Source organism: Cynoglossus semilaevis, unplaced genomic scaffold, assembly GCF_000523025.1.
Source record: "Cynoglossus semilaevis isolate Cse_v1.0 unplaced genomic scaffold, Cse_v1.0 scaffold376, whole genome shotgun sequence".
Taxonomy (NCBI): Eukaryota; Metazoa; Chordata; class Actinopteri; order Pleuronectiformes; family Cynoglossidae; genus Cynoglossus; species Cynoglossus semilaevis.
Genome location: NW_007585115.1, coordinates 289992 through 309761, shown reverse-complemented (window position 1 = coordinate 309761; position 19770 = coordinate 289992). Strand labels below are relative to the sequence as shown.

Sequence of the window (19770 nt, the reverse complement as noted above, 5' to 3'; positions counted from 1 at the left end):
TCTGCAGGATCGCGTGGCAGTCTGGGACAGTACCCCTGGACTGGCAGACCGGGGTGGTGGTGCCTCTTTTCAAAAAAGGGGCCCGGAGGGTGTGTTCCAACTATCGGGGATCACACTCCTCAGCCTCCTGGGAAAAGTGTATTCCAGGGTACTGGAGAGGAGAATCCAGCTGATAGTCGAACCTCGTGTTCAAGAGGAACAATGCGGTTTTCGTCCTGGTCATGGAACATTGGACCAGCTCTATACCCTCCACAGGGTGCTTGAGGGTTCATGGGAGTTTGCCCAACCTGTTCACATGTGTTTTGTGGACTTGGAAAAGGATGGGGTATGGGGTTGGGGGGCCCTCTTCTAAAGGCTGTGCAGACCCTGTGCGATCGGAGTAGGAGCTTGATTCGCATTGCCGGCAGTAAGTCGGACCTGTTCCCGGTGCATGTTGGACTACGGCAGGGCTGCCCTTTGTCACCAGTTCTGTTCATTATTTTTATGGACAGAATTTCTAGGCGCAGCCAGGTGTCAGGTGGGGTCCAGTTCGGTATCCACCGGATTTCATCTCTGCTTTTTGCGGATGATGTGGTCTTGTTGGCCTCTTCGAACCAGGACCTGCACTGGGGCGGTTTGTAGTCGAGTGTAAAGCCGCTGGGATGAGAATTAGCACCTCTAAGTCCGAGGCACATGGTTCTCGACCGGAAAAAGGTGGTTAGCACCCTCCGGGTTGGGGAGGAAGAATAGTTCACAGAGAGTGACTCGTTTGCAATGAAAGATTAATTCCCAGAGAGTGATTAATTTGCAATGAGTGATTAGTTCACAGTGAAACATTAGTTCACAGAGAGTGATAATTACGCAGAGAGTGATTTGTGAGTGATTCGTGAGTTCAATATAAACAAGTCTTTGACTTCATGACTCGGGCGTTATGAGTCACAAATCTTTCATATGACTCGGGAGTCACGAGTCATATTAAAGATTAGTTTATATTGAACAAATTACAGTTGTTACATTTACCATAAGCACAAAAACATTGCGCAGACTTAGATAGAAATTAAAGTTGCATCTGGGATTTATCAACCAACACACAGAGAGAAAGGCAGGTGCACAGTTGACAAACTGGTACCATTAACTTTTAAATCTTTACTCTATTCACTGTTGAATTTTCTCTGACTGTGTTCTCTGTGTCCTCTTAGTTGTACTTATCGATGGTACATCTGGACACATAACAAGGCTTAATGTAAAAACTCAATCTAGGAGGTAAGTACCTACTTTAGCGCTAATAACATAGACCAGAGTGCCCAATAAGCAGACCTGAATCTACCATTAGATCACAAAGAACTGTGCTGGTAAATCCTGAGCTCTAAGAAGAGTAACCACACAGAGCAGGGGTTCCCTGTTACCCCCCCCCCCCCCCGACAAAAATGTTCCCACCCCCCTGTGCACCCCAACCCTCATCTTCACAAATTGAAATACTATTGAGAACCTAATAACGTATATTTTTTATCTGTATAAACCACTGTATGAGTTGCTGCCACCTGTGTCTGCAGGCTTGTTATCATTTATGCATTGCAGCAGTGGTACACGTATGTCCAGCATGCAATATTCCTTTGGAAGCCCCTCACGTCCCCTGGCACCTGACCGCACCCCCCAAGGGGACCTGCCCCGCTATTTGAGAAGTTTTGACATAGAGCAAGAATTTAATCATATTGTGCCATAGAGCTACATGTTAACAAGTATGTTCAGTTAATGTGTAAATATATATTTAATGTTTTCAATGTAGGTACTGTAGATTACTTTAACCTGCCCATTCCAGTAATAAAAAACAAAAAGGTGATGTAGACTGTTTATAAGGAAAGGATAATGCTACCTACATTACAGGCCAACATGGCAGAGTCAAGGCCCAGGAAAACTATAAATGCTGTACTGTATTGAACATCAACTGGCGACCAGATCCACTCCGCCACTGGGTCCAATATAAACATAAAACTTTTTTTCTTTTTAAATGTGATTTTTATTTCATTTTATTTATTATATAGCCCCAAAGGTGTCTGTCCAGATCCCCTCTGACAAATATAGTTGGTGACCCGTGCTCCAAAGGTTTTAAAAAGATCCCAAAAACCTAAGGTTTAACCTATTTATATTTGTAATACTTTCATTTATATCCTAGTATTTTACTATTTGGCCTTATTTCTTAGTGACGTTCTGGAAAACCAATCAAAGTCAACATCGGCTGACTGGCTCTACAGGATATGATATGTGGTTTATGTTTTCGTCGACATTCTTGTAGATTATTCCCCAGGATTATGTCATTTTATATAACTATGACTATATTGTTCTCCCACAAGACTACGGGCAAAGATTAGACACAAGGATCAATTGTAAATTGAGGTTCTACCTCTAGAAAGAGCTGCCATGCTAACAGTGAAACAACATACACTGACTGTTATCCCAGGATCAGGTGTAAGAGTTTTCTGATGACATGAATAGGCCATCATGTCAGTTGCATGCAAAGGCTTTGGGCTGAAAAGATGGGCAGATAAAACGTAGTCTCTATTTAAACAAAGTATTTCAGTCCAAATCCATCATACCAAAAAGGGGATGCTTACTCATCTAAACTCAGAGAGCTAAAATAGTCAGCTGCTGCCCTTCCCATACTTCATCTCTAACTCTGAGATTGGTGAATGGCCAAGCCATAGGCCAAGCCATTCCCTGCCTTTCTCCAATCCAAGCACATTGTCGAGTGATGGATAGAAGGGAGAGAGTGGGAGAGTGAGAGGCAGAATAGCAGGGAGGGAAATAGAGAGAGAGGGAGACAGAGAGACATTTTAAAAATGTGTTTTGTGGCTAGAGTACACAATACACAAGCTTTTGCATTCATGAAAAGGTTTAATCGATCTGCATGATCTTATTAGCCACTGACTCTCACATCAAACACCAAAAAAGCCCGGGTGAGAGCACTTCAGTTGTCACCCAATCAGGTGTAAGGAGCATTGCCTCAGTGCTCTTACAAAAGGCCCCTGAAAAGCTGCAGTTACATCATCACATAATCTGGAAGGTGAAGGTTCCCAGATGACAACAAAAGCACAGACGTGCACATGCAGATGCATAGACACTGAGGCACAGGCACACAGTCATAATTAAGATCAGTTACCATGGAGATAGGAGAATTGAAGAAGCTGTTGAAGTGGATTGATTGCATAAGTGTATGAAAGTGTGCAGGTCACAGCCCTAGTGCCTTTGTCATCTAAAGAACTACTCTCCTTCTAAGATGCAATGCTAAATCAGAATGCAAATGATGGCGATTTAACATCACTGTGTTGAATGAACTGCACAATTAGCTCTGTTTTGCAATGTTTACCAAACAGCATGCCATGCCTTGCTGTGGAATGAACCTCATCATGTTCTTTATTTCTCCTTTGGGGCTTTGAATGTGGAAAACCTTTCTTTTTTGGGTAGGAAAAAAATGTTGTTCGTATTTCACCATTAGATTAATAACTTGTTAACAATTTCACTTATATTCCTCCTGGCCAACAGTCACACACCATTTAGGCTGGATTAATTATTAACAACCTGATAAGAGACATAATCTTCATTCATTACGCCACTATTTACAGCTTTTCTGTACGATTGGCAAATTTTTTTAAAAGAAAATAAACAGAATCCATAAAAATATGAAATGATCCTACATAATTTAGTCATAATAGTTGATGACTATAATCTCCTAGTGTAAGATCAGACTCGCTTGTTTCCTGGCATGGAGTTTAAACTCTAACAATTAGCATTGTGTTATATATAGTTTACATTATTTTAACCACACCTGAGCAGGGTGTGCCAGTCTAGCTGAGGCATGGGCAAACTAAGGCCAGGGTGCTGGATGCGGCCTGTTCAGCTTTTTAATCTGGCCCGCTAAACTTTTCCAAATTATATAATTTATTTATATTATCATTATACTTCTGCCTTTCCCCTGTAATACCCACTTTTCCCCAATAAATGGCGGACAAAATGATAAAAGTGTTTTAGCCTGTATGCATGACTTCTACATGTAATTTAATTTAGTTCACACGAACGCTCCATCTATCTGCTCCTGACCTGGCCCCTCTGTTCAATTTTAGGACGATTGTGGCTCGTGAGTCAAAAGGTTTGCCCACGTCTGGTCTAGTTAATGCTGTGAGAGAATCACAGCAGGACAAGATGGTGAAATTGGTAGCTCTAGATAATATTTTTACACTGATTATATGAAATACTTTCAATGAAAAATCTTTCATTTTGATTTTTTGTAGCATAAATACAAATGATAATGAGTGGTGTCATATGTTACATTTTCAAAGCCAAAAGGTAAGAAAAACAGTAAAAAAAAAAAAAAGACTTATCATACCTTTGGAAATCCCGGTCGATCAAGCCAGTCAGCATAAATAGCACTGAGGGTGAGGCCTTTTCTGGAACGCAATGGCACAAGCGTTAGTATTATTACTATTATTATAGCAATGACTGTCATTGCACAAGATACCAAATGAAAACACTGCTGGCAAAATATTGTACGGGTCATGGCAAACTAGAGATTAAGGCCAACACACAGTGAAAATGAACTAAAAAGTACTTAATCAGCAATGGCTGGGTGTGTCTAATGTTAAATACTCAAAAGAAGTATCACCTAAATGTGTAGAGGTTTGACTGCTCTAGACCAACACCACTGTACGTTAGCTTGCAATGGACAGGATTTATCTTGAGTGGAAAATGTATTTGTGAAAAGCTTTTTGTTTTTTAATCTAAACATTTAAAATATGAAATATAATAATTTCCACTCCATAACAATCTGAGGAGACCTCTTTTAAAGATCAAAGCTTAAATTAGCTATATGCTAAAATATTAGGGATTTATCTTGTGTAAAATGTCTTTAAAAATTAGTTTGTAAGAAAGCTTTAGAGTTCTCATTCCCAATCTAAACTTTTAAAATATAATGGTTTCCATTAAGTAAGAATTTGAGAAGATTCATTAAAAGCTTAAAGCTAACATTAACATGCTAAAATGTGATGAATTTATCCTGAGCAAAACCTTTTTACAATTTGATTTGTAAAAAAGCTTTTAATCAAATTTTTTAAAATGTAAAATGTATTCCATTGAATTACAAATTAACACTTAACGCTAAAGACAATGTTAGCATGCTAAAAAGTTAAGAAATTGTCTTGTGGTGACTTCAAAATTGTATTAAGACATTTAAAATACCAATAACAAAATAGATATATTTCAATAACAGCTGAAGCAACCAGCGCACTGACTGAAAACACTCAATTACACAAGAGAAAGTATGACAGTTTAGTGAGGGTGACCCTTGTCTCCACACATACTCCAGTAAAACAGTTTCCCACTGAGTCATTTCCTATTGCATATTTGGAGAAAGCAGATGGGAAACTGGACCTTTTTATGAAATTAAAAATTATCGTTATACTCTACACACCATACTAGGTGAGATAACATTCACAATAAACCAACAATTTGCACAGAAATCTGACATTAAAGGCATAATTGGAAAATTAATGAAAAGGAAACTTTCAGTTCTTGGCATGTGGAGTTGAAACGCAGAGAGCATATACATAAAGACTGCATCTGCCGCATTGACAGTGAGACACTATTAAGCAGGAGTAGGCCAGGGTTAAGAAAGGATTGGTCTATTATGTGGCAAACAAAAGGTTAATACAGTTAATCCACTGCCTGACATATTGTTTAATAACAGCCAGATTTAAATAGGTGGCATTTCTAAAATAAAACTTGTTGGTGTGGGGAAAGGGAAACTTAAATTAAGTTTTATAGGTTATTTTTCTCCATGCTCAGTTAGCAAAATATGCCAATATTTAGAAGATAAAGGTATTCATCTTGAGGGAAAGGAGCTTCTTTTTTAAAATAAATATCAATCATCATATTGACTTTTTCTTTCCTTTAAATATATATGACTGGTCTTTTTAGTTTCACGTATTAAGATCATGCGGTGCAGGAAATTGTCAGGAAATGACAATCAATCGTGGCAGGATTGTCTGTTCTAATTGTCAACCTCACTGTTCTCATGAGCACCAAAGCAAAAGAGACAACCAAATATTGACACTCCCCAGCTCCCTTTGTTTAATTATCTAGCCGAGCAACACACTCCACATGACATGGGAGGGGGAAAAAAACAACAACATTCAGGGCAGACAAAGACATGCTGAGGAAGAAGAGCAGTGAAAAAAATAAGGCTGATGAAGAGGGGAAGAAAGTGTAGAAAGAGAGGAAGAAAACAGGAACAGTTAGACAGGCAGAAGACAGGGTTAATGAGGCAATCAGGAGAAACAGAATTGAATGATTAAATGAGTGCAGAGAGAGGGATAAACTGAAAGAGGAGGAGAGCAGGAGGAGCAGTTATCTTTTACACTTCAATTAATAAGAAAGTGAATGAGACTGCTCTGTTAACAGGATTGGTGTTTGCTGGATTTTTCTGACTGTGTCTCCACAGCAGGATGTGGTTCGTCAAATAGAACAACCAACGAGACACATGCTGATGCACAAATGACATCGGAAATGAAATATACCTCATGCTATTTTGAAAAAAAAAAAGAAACAAACAAACAAAAAGGAGAAAAATATCCAATGAATAAGATGTCTCCATGTAGGGAACTCCGACTAGTCTAAACCCAATTAAAATTCATCCTAACAAAATTAATTTCTTTTTTAAATTAAATTGTCATACTGCACTCATAAAAAGTATTCACAGACACTTGTATACCTCTCCATGTCAGGAAAAGTATGCAGCAGCATTTGCAGGAAGTCCTATTGAAAAAAAAGAAGAATCATAAAACAGACAAAAACAGTAGCATTTACTTAGGTGTGGGAGAAAAAAAACTGAGAAAGAAAGACATCCTAGCTCTTATGTGAGGTTTATAAGGTCAAGCTATGTTTATGTAACATCCATTATTTAGCTGTAAGACTCCACCTGCCACTCAGTAAACAAGAGCCAGGTGGAAGTCTTTACATACCCTAACACACACAAACACACTGTCATCACACACACACACACATATACTCAGACTTCCAGATGTAATCACTCAACCTCATAGCCCTAACAGGATAAACATATGTGCCTTAGCTGATGTTTGACCGTCAATATCCTGAGCTGCAGCACCAAACAACCCTTACACTGTGGTAACCAAACTGCCCTCAGAGACATGTCTTATAAAAACAAAACAAATCAATGATCAGATAGCTGATGAGGGCACAGAAAACAATACCCATATATTAGGATATTAATAATTTCATCTTCCTTTCACTATAGTGTATGGGAATATTTTAAACCTGCTTCCAGTCCTACACAGCAGCACCAATAGCTAGATCCCAGCACAAGACAATCCTGACATCAGGTTGGTGAGTGTAGAGATCATCAACAAGTCATGAAATATTTACAGCTACTTGTTTTCTTCATGTGCCTTATTACGTACTTCTTTCTATCTATATATACATATAATATCACATTGGCAAAAAGACCAAAATAAGTTGTATTTAAACATCAAATTTTGTGTTAGAGATTGACGTATTGATTGACCCACAGCTGCCTGGCTGTAATAGTGGAAGAAGAGATGCCTAAATATAGATAATCCTTTTCTGTAAACTCATCCATGTGTGAGTTCTATTATGCCTTCTCATATTCTCTCTCTTTAGGCACAGCTTATTTTGTTTTAGTCAATATTATGGGTATTTTGGATGTTGAAGCCGTTTTTGTTAATTTGTAAGATTTAAACCTCTTCAACTGAAGTGCTCTTTTCCTGAAAAAGCTCCACTCATTTTCTGTTCAGCCCAGTGCCTTAACTATGCAGAAAGTTGTATAATTATTTGTTCATGTTTTAACTGATTTTTATTCATTTCATTTTATTTCCTTTTAGATAAAAACGCCTTCTGTTAATGAAAACGACAACAACAACAACAAATCACTGTAAGCATTTTACAGTAGGTTGAACTCACACAAACAGTGCACATCACCTATAATAATACTGTTTTTAGGTCCATTGCATATCAATTGAAATCCAACCTAAAGAAGTATTCATACTGGTACTCTGGCAGGGCCAGTATAAAAATAAAAAGTGTTAGTATTTCTATCGTTTTGTAAAAAAATGGTCCTGGAACAAGCCTACTACACCCTTACCTGAGACAGAATGAGTTGCCCATGGTATTTGTTCACAAACATTTTTAAGAAATCTATAAACTGTTGCTCTCCCAGTTGACTGGCCAGGAATCTGAGGAGGAAGTAGCCCTGAATGAATGAAAAATGAAGACATTTAGAATATCAGAGACAATGTATGCTTTAAGCATATATATTTATACAGTTCTTCGCTTGTGCTCTACTGCACCTTCCTCTTACCTTAAGGTAGTGGACCTGCATAAATGTTTTTTCAGGGTTGAGCGCATGTTTTACTATTGAAGAACCGGACTTGTTGACCTGACCAGTTTTATCCATGTTGGGTCTGTAAAAGAGCAAAAAACACATAGATAAAAAATAAACAGGTGAGGGTGAAACCGATATATAGCAGGGAAAGTTAAAAAAGAAAAGAAAAAGAAGGTACATATAAAGTGAGGCAGGCAGGCTATAAGATAGAAAGAGGGAAAAAGAAATGTGTGGGATGGTGTGTGAGAAACTGAGCGCAGATTTATTTTTTGTCCCTCTTATAGATATTTTAGTTGCAGGAAACCACATTTTCAGCAGAGCAAGAATATATCGTCAGCAGCACTAAATCCAGCCACTCAGCTGAACCTTTCAATGAAGAACACATTGCCAAGTTGCCGTACATCGCCGGAGGCAGGCTGGAAATCAAGCTGCAGATTTATAATTGCATGCTAGTGTTTATATAACCTCACGGTGCTGTGGTCGGCCTGTGATGCCCATGACTGACTGAGCACACACATAACACTACTGACGAAAAAGAACCATGCTTTGGGTCTTACTGTCATACAAATACGTCAAAATAATAAATAAGTCTTTTCCTGCTACTTCCGTAAACACACAGACAAACACATATAAAACCAATGAAAGCCAAATAAACACAGTGCTTACATGAGAGCAGCGTGCAATGATAGTTTCAGTTAGCCGGTATTGATCGCCCTGTGCAGATTAACTCAGTGTGTCAATATGAAGGCCTTGAAGGATCACCCTCCTGCCAAGTCGATGCACAAAGCACCTGGTCTACCAATCAATACACCCTTCATCAATGGGTAGCACTTTTTCATAGGGCCGCTTCATGACAGACACGCATGTACACACACACAATCCACATTCCTATTTACGGTACACAAATTAAAGTGTGGTATCGGAAATGACAGAGTATTTTTTAAGATGAGGTTCTTCCACCAGCTTCCAATACAGTTAGTAAAATCAGATTTAAAAAATTAATTCCAAAATCTTGAATCTTGATACTGAAAATCAGCCCTTAAGGTTTATCCAAGGGTGGAGAACAAAAAAAATAATAAAAAAAATAAAAAATAATATATATATTAATTTTGTCACAGACAAACCTCATTCTGTAATAAATGATTAAAAAAATGTCTTTAACACACCAGAAGAAAACAGGAAGGGTTATCTGGATTCGGGAAGTGCTTCATTTGTGAAGTGGGAGGTCACATAACGCAGAGAACAGGTAGTTAGTTTGACTTTTTTTGTTTGTTTTTTTTCATTTATTTAATTTTATCTTGACACTGGAGGTACCAGATCCTGCAAGAACCAAATTCAAACCTGGTTAACAAGTTTGACTATTGAGATGCTGTTAAAAAGATTGTTCAAGGCTTTACAGACATTTTAGAAAGTCATATTCTACTGCAGGGGTCGCGAACCTATGACTCACAAGCCAGATGTGGCTCTTTTTATAACTGCAACTGGCACTCAGATCAATCTTAGCTGGTACTTCTTAACACAATAAGTAATACATAATTTAGCTTATATTTAAGTGTAACGTTAAAGAATCATTGTGTTAAAATATTTAATATTAATATTATCCATCCATTTTCATCCACTTATCCGTTACCGGGTTGCGGGGGCAGCAGTCACCACCCAAATCACATTGTACCGTACCAACCCCCCAAACCTTCCTGCGGGTGGTGAGTCCACTGGAAGGTATTAACCTCCCTAACCGGGATTCGAACTTGCCTAGGAGGTGAACCCTGAGTTCCACACCAATGACAGAGACATTGCCTCTGGGCCAATGCGCCACAATATTAATATTAATATTATATTTAACAAAAACATTTCTGTGTATTTGGTGCGGCAACGGTCTTTGTGTTGACGTCCGGTACGTCATCTTTTATTTCTGGCATTAAAAGTGAAAACAAAGTCAGTCTATTTTGGAGCAACACACACACAGGTCTGACGCTTTAAAATATAAAGTACATAACAGTACAGCTAATGAAAAAATTAATATAATCAAATTAATTAATGACGGACCTCCTAACATGTGCACCTACCATAAGGACAGCAGAGCCTGACTGTTGCTCCCCGGGGTATGAAATCTAATTCTTGTCTTGCTCCATGCCCAGTTGCCTGCCCATAGTGCCCGTGTCTGTCTGTTGCTGCTGATAAGATAAAATAGATCCTTTTTATAACAGCAGGATGTACCGTATCCCTGAGAAATATTATGTGTGTTGCTGTCTGACTGAGAAATACAGTGAAAAATAGGGACTGGGGCAAGAAACAAAAACAGAACAGAACATGTATTTCCAGGAGGAAAAAAAGTGCTTGTGTGTCAAAGACACCAGCAGCAGAGCATTGAGGGGAAAAATGTTTATCCATCACTGCCATGTTAGACAAAGAAACTCCACCCTTTTCACTGTCCAGCCCTGGGATGTAAGGATGTGGAAATCCCTGTCTTTCTTTGTCAGAGATGATTTACTACAGCTTTAAGGGCAATTGCTGCTCGTTGCCTTGGAGAATCACACAATGGTTCAATGTATTTCAGAATAAACGGTTCTCCCATCTGACTTGTGGGCCAGGTATGTGAGAGGGAGGGTGTTTGTCGGTGTGTGGGTGTGTGTGTGCGAGTGTGTGTGTGGGTGGGTGGGTGTGTGTTTGTGTGTTGTAACCATGCATACATCAGGGTGTGGCTAAGATGGAGAAACAGAGAGAGATAAAGAGAGAGAAAGCGAGAGAGAGAGAAAAACAAAATGAGGGAGAGGAAATCAGGACTCATTACTGACAGACCTTAATATCAATGACACACACACACACACACACACACACACACAGGTTTATAGCTCCACAAGCCATATCCTGACAAATTACACTGGTTAGACCATGGAAACCGGATAAGGTAGAGCAACAGTCCCAGAAGCCCAGTAAATCAGCAGGGAGAATGGCATTTGGCCCAGGCTGCCCTAAATATAACTAAGCTGAAATGGATTGATAACCACTGGCCGGAGTCCCCGCTGGACCGCAAGCGTCAATTGTGACCCACTGAACTTAAAAAGCACAACCTGCCATTTAGCACACACACGTTTGTGTGTGTATTCTCTGTACAAGCTTCTGAAACTTTCCTCAACACCAGGTAGACAGGTACTCACTTACAACTTTAGCGCATTGTGACCATCTGTTCGTGTTAGTACTAATAAAGCTACACGACAGAAGCTACTGTACATGACAGCACTAATTGTCAGTTAGACCAGTGGAGACCATAACAAAACATACAATGAATTGTAAGCAAACCCTATGGTGGCGCAAAACTTAGAGTTTTGGATGAAATCTAAACCAGGCATGACCATTGTCCTGTCTGAAAGAGAAGGAGAAGGAGAAGGAGAGAGATACTGATTTTTGAGGTAAAGTTTACACAGACTCCATGCAGCCTCAAACATGTTTTACAACACAATTTACAGTACCTTTCTCTTGGGTGGCACTTTTGCAATTACTCTTCAGTTCAACGGAGCAGTGTTTTCAAATTTATTTCAAACTTATAATCAGTTACAAATTGTTTGCAAGTGCATTTTCTTTCGTTATGTTTCTGTTTATTTAACCCAGTCAGGTGGAGAGGAACTCAATCCTCACTCATCCTGCTAATCGCCCATGCATCTGTTTCATGGGGGAACACCCTGATAGACAAGGTTTAACATGCATTCGCATGCACTAGCTTCCGATATCAGCGTGATCTCTTGCTGTGTTTTGGCGTGCCAAATATGTGAAACATTTCTGACACTCAAATATTGAATTCATATATCCTTTCCTGAACATTATTAGCAATTCTGAATGTATAGAACTACATGTTCAATTACAAAATACTGCCAGGTCACAGACATTATCCTTAACTGAATGTCAGTGTGTTATTTTTCTTCTTTTAAGGGTTTCATTTAATGTCTGACATTTTTGTTTTCTTAGATTTGGTTTCATACAAGACACTTATTTAATTGTTGAAAACAATTTTTTTATGTTATTGAATCTAAATTACTTATCATTGCACACTGCTGCACACACAACGAAATGTGACCTATGCCTTTTATCCATCACCAAAGTGAGCAGGGCGCCCATGGAGCAGTGTGTGGGTACAGTGCCATGCCCAATGGCTGCTTAACAGCTTGTGGATTCTTACCTGAAACCTTCCGGACCCAAGTCCACTTCCTTATCCACCAACCTGCCACTGCCCATAGTTATGATGCTATGCTAATTGTTGCATGCAGTCACTTTTGCTACCACTGTGTAGGCGACATATTATGTACTTTTGTTATAAATATATAATAAGTAAAGAAGATAACATACTGTATATTTCAGTGTTAGCAGCAGCAGTTAATGTGGTACACCATTAAAGAGTTAACCAGTGGCTAAGGTTTACACCTACGCCCTAATCCCCTGAGGACACTGCGCTACCGCCCCGGATAAAACAAACAGGGTGTGGGTCCCTCATTGTCAGGATTCACATGAAGAGTGTGTGTGTTTGTGCGCTCTCAATGCGTCCATCAGCAAAGCTTTTCTTAGACATGACAGTGCAGTACACATGGGTTTACTCTGCTACCACACCACGCCAGCCACACCTGTATTCGTGGAATGCATTTACACCACTGCTGCAGGTGCAGACGCGTAGCTGCGACCTTTGTGCCGTGCAAACGGTAGCTGATATATAAAATGTCTGTGTTTTTTTTTTTTTTTTGTGGTCAGGCAGGAGAAACACACCTGAGGATTTGTAGTTCCACATCTGAATTCTGCATCTCATCACAGAGCCTCCTCCACCTCAGCAGCGCCTTCAGGTCAGACTGCTCTGTCGTTGTTTCCGCAGAGAGCTAAATGGGTAGATAGATAGATAGATAAAAGGATGAATGGATGGATGTACAGATAGACAAACAAACAGACAGACTGACAGACAGACAGACCTTCCATGGTGCAAGAGTCAGTTTTTGTGCACACTAACTACTGGACTACAGGTTTTTGTGACAGGCAAAAAGAAGTCCAATCAAAGTCCTGCTGTTCCGCTTAGTTTTTTCTGTTGTGTAAGTGTATTTAATGTCTGATTTTTCTAAGTACGATCTCATTCTGGTATCAGTTTTAAAATTGTGTCAAACAAAGTGAATCACACAGGCTCAAAATGTTCTACTTCTTAGTATCTAGACAATATCCCGTCTAGATACTAAGCACCTTAATGTTTCACATGTAACAGCACCTTGATGTTTCCTGAAGTTGTTTTTCATTGGTTTTGATTTCTTATGAGGGAACCCTGTGTTCCCTGTGGTAGTTTTCATCTGGCTGACAGCCTCAATTGGCGGCAATTGAGTTATCTTCATAAAATCACTGCAGTAAAACAAAGGTTGGACAGATTTGGTACTGTACCCGTTGTGCTCGTGACCAAATGATGTCCTCGAGGTAAGTGGCGAAGCCCTCACTGATCCATTCCTCAGTCCAGTCTCTGGCTCCTATGACCAGACCAAACCAGGAGTGGGCAATCTCATGGCACAACCTGGACCCACATAGAGACAGCCCACCCTCTCCAGAGCCAGGACTTTCAGTATACAGTACACTTTGAGACAGAAATATTATATGGGGGCTGTGGAAGACAGTCAATCAGAAGTAGAATATTAGACGAACAGAGATTTCATTTCTATATAAGTTTTTTTCACCAGTCACCAGAAAAGTCATTGATCGCTAGCAGTATGAACTTTGTTAGCCCGTAAACATCCATAAATTTTTGGCCAAGTGGATTGGCCAAAAATGTACAACAGTGTAATTTTTGAAAAAAGAAGCAACTTTACTGGAGTTCTGACACCAGTTGTGACTGCACAGAACGGAATGTGACCTCTGCATTTAACCCAACACCAAAGTGAACAATGGGCAGCTTTCTTTTTTTTTTTGAGCGCCCATTTGAACCTGTAACCTTCCGGACCCAAGTCCACTTCCTTAACCACTAAGCCACCACTCCCCCACAAAAATAATGAAAATATTGGAAATTAAAACATTTTTAATGTTAATTATCTTATTACAAAACATATAATAATAATAATGCATTATACGTCATGAAAGAAAGAAAGAGCCTAGGGGCATACGCACAGGAAGCACAACTGCCTGTGCTTAACCTAAGGTTTCTCGTGCTCACGAGAAAGTATCTAGTTAGGTGTCCTGTTAGGGGCTCCGTACAGATCTAAGGATAAATAAATAAATAAAATAAATTGTATAGTAAATTGTTAGCAAATGTAGGCTTTTGAACCATCTTTCACTTCCGTCCTTTCTATATTTAAATAGAATTGACCAAATTCTCCCTACTTTACATGGGTTATAGTTTTATAGTGCCCACTAAGGAAAACCTTATGACTTGTCATTAACGTCCCTTTTATTTTTAATTAAGTTATTATATGTATTTATGGATAATATTTCCCTCCACCATCACCACTGTAGTTCTGTGGTCCACACGGAAAGTGAAATAGCAGTGCACGACATCATGTTAAGATGCTGCAATATGAAGAATATGGACTCAAAGCAAGTGAGCAGGCATGGGCAAACTAAGGCCCGTAGTCCATCTTTTTAATCCGGCCCGTCAAACCTTTCCAAATTATATACTTCTGCCTTTTCCCTTCCTCAATAGATAGCGTAGAAAATGATAAACGTATTTTAGCATTTTAGCCTTTATGCAGGACTTTTACATGTCATTTATCTTAGTTTGTTGTCATCTTGCACACTACCATCCGATGTTGCTTGGCTACACTCTTGGCTGCCACCACCTTACAATCTCTAATCTCCCTCAGATTACCTCTTCTACATAGAATATAACCTATCTGCGTGGACCTGCCTCCACTCTTGTAAGTCACCCTATGTTCCTCTTTCTTTTGAAAATAGGTGTTTACCACAGCCATTTCCATTCTCTTTGCAAAATCTACCACTGCCTGTCCTTCCAAGTTTCTCTCCCTAACGCCAAACTTGCCCATCACTTCCTCATCACCTCTGTTCCCTTCTCCTACATGACCATTAAAGTCTGCGCCAATCACCACTCTCTCCCCTGGGGATGCTCTGTATCACCCAATCCAGCTCATTACAGAACTTCTCCTTTTTTTCCAACTCACACTGACAGCATTCGTCACCCTAGTGGCTGGTTTTCTTTTACTAATAAACAAATTGTTAATATATGGAAAACATATTATTATTTTTTTATACATTCCTTTAAAGTAGGAATTTGAGAATTTATTTTAATTTCTATGTAAAACTGTCAAGTCCATTGAGTGTGAATGTGAGCTTTACAAATAAAATTGCCTGGGGTTGATCCTGAATTGAAACATGAATTATTTTAATCAATAATATTATAAACCAATCATTTTGGGGGGTCTGAATACACATACATATTTACATACAAAACCAAAGGGTCACATGAGGAGAAGTGGGCTGTTTAGGGCTGTACTGACTTGGGAAGCATCTCATCACAAATTTGCTGTGACCTCTAACATTCATGTAGTGCTGACATAGACTTTAGCAGTAACAAACAAGAGTGGACAAAAAGTCTTTTTAAATGTCTTCTACTACTGCAAAGTTTTGGACACAAAGGTATTTGAAACCACTGGAAATAAAATACCAGAATGTACCAGAATACCTTAGTCTAGAGTTATACATGAAAGTGCACACTGAGGCCACATTAGAACTCACACTTAACTAAATTAGCATTCAGGTACATTCATAGTCTAGGATGAACATGCCTCTAGCACAATGTTAAAAAGTCACTTTATAAAGACTTGAACTAAAAATTCAGTTTGCAGCTGTAACCAAACTGGTTTAACTAAATAATATTTTATATAAAATATTAACAAATGTTGACCTATTAACCTTAAAGGATTGATTTTCCTGTGGTGGTTGACACATTTCAACCAAAACCACAACACGTTGTAACAATACGTCAAGGTCAAGGGTCAAGGTCAGCTTTAACCAATACAGGAAAGGTTCAAGTGCAGTGTCACTTGATGAGAGGAGTTATCTAAATTCTCTAGTTTATGTGAACACGTGACTACAGCTCATGTGACTTATAACCGTGAGACAGCACCAGTAAAACAAGACCTATTGAACTGCTCTGGCAACCAATACAGGAAAGGTTCAAGTGCAGTGTCACTTGATGAGAGGAGTTATCTAAATTCTCTAGTTTATGTGAACACGTGACTACAGCTCATGTGACTTATAACCGTGAGACAGCACCAGTAAAACAAGACCTATTGAACTGCTCTGGCAAAGCCAAGGTCATGGCTGAAGACTTCTCTGCTGTGTTGCTTTGGGGGGCTTAGGACCACCTGTGGGTGAGAGGCAGCCTGTTCTTCAACAGAAGAACAGGAGAGGGGTCACAGAGGTGCAAATGAATGGTCTCACTCGCTCCCCTGGTCCATATAACAACACAGGACTGCCAAAGGCTCCTTTCACACTTTCAAGATCCTAAGTCCAGCAACCATCAACCTGCCAGCAGTGGGAGAATTTATGACAAACTGCAGGCCCCCTCTGCCATACCAACCTACGGGTGAGGCATATACAGAGAGGTCTGAGAGTCTGAGGTCACAGTTCCCTTCTCAGATACTGTATGTCAAAAACAGTGTTTCTCAAATGGTAGGTTGGGACCAAAAAGTAGGTTAGGTGGTGATAAATTGGGTGGTTAATCAAGGACTTAGTATTTTACCAATTTAACAATTGGTAATCAATAAGTGTTAACTACATCTACTGGCTTTGAGATAAAACAAAACAAAACAAAACTGAGAATATAGTCAACTTCAACATTTAGATACACAGATCACAAATCAATATAATCTTTGGTGACAGTGCTCAAGGACAAATTGAAAAATAATATTTTTAGTAATAAAGAAGGTAAATTAATCAGTCTTAATTTCCCTCCCACAGAGAGACATTCTTTGTTTATTTTTACTGTGAGGTATGGCCTCACAGATAAGGTATAACATTTTGTAATCCGCTGCCCCCAAACATGTTCAAATAATTATAATTATAAATAATAATTGGTTTGTATTGTGATTATACTTCAGCCTTTTCCCTGCAATGCCCACGTTTTCCATACAGATAGCATAGAGAAGGCTAAAGGCATTTTAGCCTTTATGCATGACTTTAACATGTCATTTATCTTAGTCCACACCAACACTCCATCTATCTGCTCCTGACCCAGCTCCCCTGTTCAATTTAAGGACATTGTGGCCCGCAAGTCAAAAAGTTTGCCCACGCCTGGTTTAGAGAATCGGAACAAAAGGGGGGATGGAGGGGAGAGAGAGAGAGAGAAAGAGAGAGGGGGGGAGACACAAATTTGACTGCTGAATTTAACCATTCATGATCAACAAGAGTGTTTTTTTTTTGTTTGTTTGTTTTTTTTGCAGTTACTGTATGGGATTCTGTTCTAGCTCTTATCTTAGTTTAGTGGTTTCCAAAGTGGGGCACAAAGCTATTACAGGTGCAGGGGCAACAAAATCGATACATTTCAGTTTTAATATTTTTGTATAAATTTAGAATTGTAGGGATTATATTTGTGTTTTTCACATACATTTTGTAGGAATTACTGTATTTTTTACTTAATTTAGTGAAGCATGAAGCAATAGTTGTGTCGACATGGGGAGACTTGTTAACAGTCCTAGCCATGAAAATGAAGTGGAGCAAAGAAATGCCATTGCACAAACTGAACGTTTCAAGTCACAACCTGGTCCAAAAGAAAAAAGGGAAAACACAAGTAAGTGGCAGTGTCACTTCATGTGTCCCACTGGAAATGAATGAATAATTATTTTCTATGATACCAATTTTCGACTCATAGTCTACACTACAAATATGTTGTGATTCTATTTTATTACCTGATGAGACATAGTAGCTTCGATTACTTCAGCAGCTGAGAAGAGAATTTGCTTTACTTTCTGTGCGATATGCTGCTTATTGATAAAAAAAAAAAAGCTATGCCAGGTGACAGTGTTTTTTTTTTGTGGGGGGCGGGGGGATTCTGCCATAATCAAACTAAGGTGACGTGTTAGGATAATTACAGGGGACAAGGTAGCTGAGACATTGCAGATTAGGTCCGTTCTGCCAGACAGTCTAAATTGGAGGAAAATGATACAGGATATGTGAGTAGAACAAGCATTTTATCAAAATTAAAGCAGAGCATCGCCTTCTGTTATTAAGGAACATGTCAACATCATACTCTATGGTCCTATGGGCATCATTTCAGAGACAGGTTCTCAAATCTAATCAAATGTTTTCTTTTCTGATTACACAAACAAAGCCTCGCCAAGCGGGCGATGCTAACATTAGCTTTATGAGTTTTTCTGTAGCCTAACCTTATTCCCCAACAATTGGCTAAGCATGGCTTTGTAGTCAGTTGCAGCAGTCCATTTGTGTGTGTCTGGCTGTGTGTGTGCACAAGTGTGAAACACAAAGACAGGCTTTCAGAAGCAGTACTTGCTCACACTCCTCTGAGGGAGGCAGAATCCATCACTGCAGTGACAAATGTGTCATCCCACCGATGGTGGGGATAAATAACAACAGCATCTTTCAGATTCACTGATACGCTCAGTGACATTAGTTGACTGTCAGGGACTGTCAGAGGGGAGCAGGCATGAGGAGACTTTCACACACACTCATGCACGTGAAGAAGCCGCCCACTAGGCAGAATGCCTTCAACTACAACTACTATGGAGGTGAAAGTGAACTGTGCTGTGCATCTACACAAAGTGTTGTGCTGCTATGCATTAAAACATATATTTACACAAAGTACCGTTTTTGACACTTGACTCCAGACCAAAATGTTAACCATGTGAGATGTAAAAATTTAGAAGAGGTGATGATTTTATCTAACCAAATTGTGGTTGAGTGTATGATTTTAAAAGTTGAAAGAAAATGTTCATAATCGGCTTTACATTTCAGAGGAACTCATTTAATAGGCTTAGTGTACTAACAAGTTGAAAAAAATTAGTTTAACTAAATTTGTATTACCTTAGTATTATCATAAACTACCTGTGTGGTATTTCAGCGTGTAATACAAGGAACAAGGTGTAGGAACGAGGAGCCAAAAACTATTAGGAAGAAGGTAGATCAGATTAGAAAGGATGAAGTAAGAAAAGCCCTGAAAACGATGAAGAGTGGAAAGTCAGTTGGTCCCGATGACATACCAGTGGAAGTATGGAAGTACATAAGGGAAGTGAAGGTAGATTTTCTGACTAGGTTGTTTAACAGAACTTTAGAGAATGACAAGATGCCTGATGAGTGGAGGAAAAGTGTTCTGGTACCAATTCATAAGAAGGGTGATGTGCAGAGTTGTAACAACTACAGAGGGATAAAGTTGATGAGCAATACAATGAAGATTTGGGAAA

At 39.2% G+C, this 19770-nt stretch overlaps 1 protein-coding gene across 2 annotated transcripts in view; it reads right to left on the bottom strand.

Moving 5' to 3' along the window:
* Positions 1 to 19770, bottom strand: part of aopep (aminopeptidase O (putative)) — a 62631-nt gene that overhangs the window by 3051 nt on the left and 39810 nt on the right. The window contains exons 7-12 of one of the 2 annotated variants that reach the window (XM_025053651.1): positions 13793 to 14006; positions 13142 to 13248; positions 8366 to 8468; positions 8150 to 8257; positions 6740 to 6783; positions 4361 to 4421 (exon numbers count right to left, since the gene is read on the bottom strand). In XM_025053651.1, coding sequence (XP_024909419.1) covers positions 4361 to 4421; positions 6740 to 6783; positions 8150 to 8257; positions 8366 to 8468; positions 13142 to 13248; positions 13793 to 14006 — 637 coding nt within the window. Of the gene's footprint in view, positions 1 to 4360; positions 6784 to 8149; positions 8258 to 8365; positions 8469 to 13141; positions 13249 to 13792; positions 14007 to 19770 lie in introns of both variants that reach the window. The other variant, XR_003049018.1, reaches the window with a different exon arrangement.